Below are 5,713 nucleotides of genomic sequence, written 5' to 3' on the forward strand. Positions count from 1 at the left end.
AGTTATATATACATATACATTCATACATACATACATTGCGCATATATACATACATACATTGCGCATATATATATATATATATATATATTAGATATACACAAGCACACGCACACACAAAACGTACACGTATACACACACGTTATTACCTTTAAAAGAAGCCTTTCGCTTCTTGTCTTGGACGTTGCCGCTCAGAGAAAATATACTCTCTGAGCGACAGGAGGTCGGCAAAATAATAAAAGATGGGAGTACAACCATGTATAGAGTGGGCAATCGATCGTTTAGTCCAGCCCAGTATTCTAATGCCTGACGAGTTGGGTGTACTTCCTGTTTCTCGGTTTTGGTCGCACGACCTCTACCCTTTTGCACGAGGATAGTCATAGACATTACACAAGAAACACTCCCCCATGTCTCTAGTTCTCGCCTAACTTTAGCCTTCATAGCTGATGTATCATTTGTCAAACCAGGAGTATTCCCATCCTTATCAGCGATAGCTGTCTGCCGTCTTTCAAGCCGAATTCGTTTGCGTTTACTAACAGGTGATAATTGGTCGATATCTATCTCATCGTGGTCAAGCAATTCTACAGCACTCGCCATTAGTTGATCAGTGGTTCGCTTATTGCTATCGATGGGTGTTGACAATTCACCTGAAGATGTGTAAGACGATGCCTTTCCTTTAAGATACTCAGATAGTACTAATTCCGACTCTAATATTGTCAGACATCTCTTTGATATTTCTTTCTTAGCTTCCAGCATAGCCGATACTTGTGCTTCTGTATACATGTTCAGGGATTCAAAACCCTTATGTAGAGGGTGCAAGTAATAGTTGACGAGGGTCTTGATATCAAGTTTTGGAGGGAAATAGTGAGTCATGGCTTCCCTCATACGAATTCGATAGCCCTGGATTTCGTTGGTAAGCTCTCTTTCTTCAGTCTCTTCAGTATCTAGATTAGGTCCTGAACTTTTTTGACAGCGATCTTTACATCAGCACCAAGTAATAGCTTACAATCTAATATATGTTCGTATGAGTCTAAAATCCTAAAAGCCCTAAACCCTATCCATTCTCTCCGAATTTCATGTAGATTCCTGGTTGCTTTGATTGTTTTTCTTCGTATCTTCCCGTCTTCATCACCCCATAATCCAGTATGTTTATCATCTTCCTTCGGATCTTCGATTAGCTTCCTGATTGCTGTACAAAGATAGCCATCACACCCGATCATTTCATACACACCAGACCACCGGACACCGCCATTTGCTATAGCTCTAGCTAGATTGTCGTATAATAACATCTCCTGAGCTTGCACGAGTTTATCGGCCCCTACCGTACGCTTATTATAGTACGCGGCTCGCTGGGCACAAAATTATATCATGTTTGATATTCGTTGCTATCGAATTTCGGTGCCACAAATAAAGCTTCCAGTATATTGAGCTGTTTCTTGAGTTTGTGCTTATGCAGGCCCTTCCGCTTATCATTAAATACAACACGCATCTTATCCGTCGCAGTAATCAAGGCTCCCCCACATGCCTTCTTCATTACGAGGGCAATCCTATGAGCACGACAACCCATAGTGACATGTGCTGTGAGTTTCATTGCTGCTTGAACATTCGCAGCATTATCAGGCGTCGCACTATGAATCACCTGTTTAGGATGCAGCAATACAGAGTCATTCTCACCTAAGACACCAATTCTAAAATGAGTGTCAGGCATTGTTCTTAGAATCCCCCATTCTCTAAGAGCTTGCACCTGCCATTCTGAAAGGTTTATGGCCGAATGAGAACCTACCACCTCTTTCAATCCTAAGAATGCCGATATTCTGATAGGTTGTGATCCAACAGGGTCAGGTTGATACCAATGCAAGATGCTACCGAGGTAATTAGTGCCGGTAGCATGTTTCCATAAATCATTCTCTAGACTAGAAAAAGGGAGTTTGTAATATCGTAGAGCGTCTCTCCATTTGTTCAATACTACATCTCTAACAGATTTCTCTAATATTGTTAGATACTTTCTAAGGGTTTCTGGAGCACCAAGGTTGTAACTGGAGTCTGCAGTGGTTGATACTGCGACTGCAGCAGCCAACCATTCTCTAAAATGAGCCTGCCTCCCTAAGGTGAAAGGAAGATCGTATGAAGCCACACAACGAGCCCAATGTAGGTCGGCAAGCTTTTTAGACGTATTGTATTGAACTTGTGGCAGTCGATTCGGGGTAGCCCCAAATGCCGTAAGGTTCTGTTGACGCCTCGAAGTCTTGTTTCGCTTTTCTACTATCTTTGCAACATATTTGCTCAAGTCGTCATACCACTCCTTCCCATGCGTGCCCTCGTAGTGGATCAAGGTGTTGCTTTCTTTCTTTCTATTCCAAGCGAAAAGCTTAAAATTATCGTAATAATTACAAGAAGCCAATTTCGTTGGATTGGTTTTGTACGCCGTGAAGTATTCAGCTACAAAATCAAGTTTTACTTCTTCTTTTTAAACTTCTGTATAACTTTGTGCAATCATAGATGCTGGTTTGAACTCTTTTGGCTCTTCGTTTGCCCTTAATTGCCACCACTTCGATCTCATCCCCTTCAAGAGCCTCGTCCTCTTCAGGATCTTTGCCCCCTGCCGGAGCCTTGCCCTCTTCAAGATCCTTGTCCTTCAGTATTTTTTGCCCTAAGGCCCCTAATCAGTGTATCTGCCTCACTACTCGCCATCCCGAATGTATTAACTCATCTCCCAGAGACTCCCACACGGTTACCTTTATTTGCTATGCGAGTCTTAAATTTTGTTTTCAATAGGAAACTTATTTAAGAAACGCAAAGGCCGGGCCATGTGGGGCGTGAGTCCGCGTGAGTCACGTAGGAAAATTAACAGTGGTGAGTGGATAATGACTTCTAAATCGACCCTTAATCAAAAAATGGCATGTTCTTCATATTACGGGATCATCCCGTTATTCCATATTCCTTATTCAAAGTATGTTGACTTCATTCCATATTCCTTATTTAAGGTATGTTGACTTCTTAATTCTTATTTCTTATTCAGAACTGCGTGATTTCTTAATCTTACAAAATTCTTAATTAAGCTCTAAAAATTCCCAAAATTTAATTTGTCTTCGACCCATATTTATTATTTTCTGAAATCCGGAATTGTGTCATATTACGTATTTCTTTAAATAATTACGGCTATTTTCGCCCTTCATATTTTTTCGAAATTATGTGATGTATAGTCTGTCATAGGCAGCCCATAGTGGTATTTTTTGTTTTTTAAAAGGGGTTCAAATTTTTGTTCAAGGCCTATTAGCCAATGAAATCCTTTACTTCCCTGAAAGTTAAACGCGAAACAAAAGTGCGTTTCGCGTCATTTTGATTTTTCAGGATCAAGGACAATCACAAGAGGTATTTAGTACTGAGGGGTGGGGCGATGGGCCATGCCATAGCCTTCTATAAATAGAAATTTTAGGTTTGTATTTATTGCTTGTTGGTTTTTTTTTATTCCTGGATTCCTGGGCCTGTGGGCCTTGGCCTTGGGCCTTGGGCCCATGGCCCTGTCACCTGTGCCCTGATGTGTACTCTTCAGTCACAGAATCACTGGCATCACTGCTCCATGAATCCAATCTCATAATTAAACCCCTAAATGGCCTGGCTTCGCTTATGTGTGGCTTGTTGAACAACTGAAGTGTGCCCAGTTATAATACTGCCCCATGCGGCCGTGCCTATTGGCCGCCGGCCACTGCCCATTGTTTTTTTGTCTATTTAAAAAATATATATATACTTATTTTTAGTTGCATATGTTTGATTCATTTGAAGGCTAAATATGTGTTTCTTTCAACCACCTCAGGCCCAGTTTCCTACTAGTCTCATACTTATACTTTTTTGAGTTTACTTTGCCTTTTTAAAGATGTTATTAGCGTGATTTTAGCCCATTTATTGCGCTTGTTGTATTTGTTCTTTGCCGGCCTCAGAGGAGAGGTCGACGTATGTTAAACACGAATAGTGTTAACTGTAAAACCATGGGCGGATCCGAAGCAATAGCTAAGACAGAGGACGCCTAAATACATGTGTCTAACTGCTAACATATGTCAAGCCCTTAAGACCGACAAGGACCTAACATAAGTGCAACAAATGGGTTGTATCCACGCTACAGTATATAACATTTAAGTCGAGCGCTTTCAGCCGACAGATAACAAACAACCCGGCAGAAAACAACCACATCTCACAAGTGCAGACTTAAAATCACGCTAATTACATTAATACATCTATATTTGAACAAATTAAACTCGAAAAAGTACAAGTATGAGACTGGTAGGAAACTGGGCCTGAGGTGGTTAATAATTTTATTGTCACCAGTGCCGTATAAAGATATTCCTTTATTTAAATTTATTTCTAATTTTTAAAAACAACCAAATGAATAAATGCCCTTTTTTTTCAAAAAGTTATAGTGCTGAGTGCGAACTATCTCGTACTGACGGAGGGCGGTTGGACGGGCCCTGGGCCTGTGGCCTGGCCGCCTGGAGTCCTGAACTCCTGGACTCCTGGACTCCTTGGACGAGAGGGAAACTTTTCCTCAGCTAATCATTTCCAATTTTTATCAGTTTTGTAACTTTTTTGTCCTTTTAGTTTTGTTTTTGGTGTTTAAAAACAAAACAAAATCAAATCAAAAAATCGAAATGAGTAAATATAAAGCTAAACATAAAAGATCTGTTTTTTAGGTTTTAAAAAAATATGAGAATATAACGTAGTTTTCTGTTTAAATTTTAGAAGGCTATGAGTTTTCTAAAAAAAATATCTCTCCTCTACTAGAGAGAAGAAATAAAATAATATGCTTGATCGGACTATTGTCCGAAGGATATATTCAATTAAAATAGTCGACAAAAAGTCAGCAACAGGCATCATAAAAGTTCATAACATTGCCGTAACAAGATTATGTAGGATGCAGGAATTGAACAATATATATTTCATTCTATTCGTGCATGATGTCTGTATGCCATAGAACGAATGGAAGGGTTTTATATAATATGATATTTTCCAAAGCCCTCTGAATAGTAAATTCAATTTTTTTTTTCAGAAGGCTATGCATATACAGTATAAAAATACACTCACTAATAGTCACTATACAATTTTTTTTTAAATTTTAAAAACCCCCCAAATATTTTAAATATATAAATTTTTCTAATTAATCGCCCTTGCCGCATCCATCGCCCAGGTTAATCAGACCCACTCTAGTCCAGCTCTAGTTCTATTTTGGATTCGTCCCTACTAAATAACATGGCTTATCTTAATTTGTTTCTGATTAGTAGTCGAATCTTTTGCATATTCCTTGGTAACTTTATAGAAAGAAGATACGAGCCAACACTGATATTGAGTACAGATTGTAAGATACGAGCCAACACTGATATTGAGTACAGATTGTAATAATAATAATAAATGAACCAGATAATGTTAAGACATCGCTTGTTCTTTTACCACAGCCTCGTGTCTCCAGGATACATAGTTCCTCGAGGGACACTTTAACTGTGTAAAGTCCACCTTGGTTAAGTCAAGGCTGACATACCCGTCGTTTAAACGGAATTTTGCCCAATTTGTGATCTTTATTTTCTTATTAACTAGAATCAGATCCATGATTTTGTTCGCAAAGTCAGGTATTAATGCCTTGACTGTGTCTGACGGGGGCTTTTATGGATTCAGACAGTTATTGTTTGATTGATCCTTTAATGGATCTATGATAGTTGGCAGACCAGTT

The 5,713-nt window shown here is 39.2% G+C and overlaps 1 protein-coding gene across 1 annotated transcript in view; it reads right to left on the reverse strand.

Moving 5' to 3' along the window:
• SARC_00647 (hypothetical protein) overlaps positions 1–780 on the reverse strand; it is a gene marked incomplete at both ends in the record, with an annotated part of 1,438 nt that extends 658 nt beyond the window's left edge. Inside the window, one exon of the mRNA XM_014305638.1 lies at positions 147–780. Within this exon, the coding sequence (XP_014161113.1) occupies positions 147–780 (634 nt within the window). The remainder of the gene's footprint in view (positions 1–146) is intronic.
• Positions 781–5,713: the final 4,933 nt, after the last annotated feature.

This window comes from Sphaeroforma arctica (genome assembly GCF_001186125.1).
Source record: "Sphaeroforma arctica JP610 unplaced genomic scaffold supercont1.22, whole genome shotgun sequence".
NCBI classification, from domain to species: Eukaryota; class Ichthyosporea; order Ichthyophonida; genus Sphaeroforma; species Sphaeroforma arctica.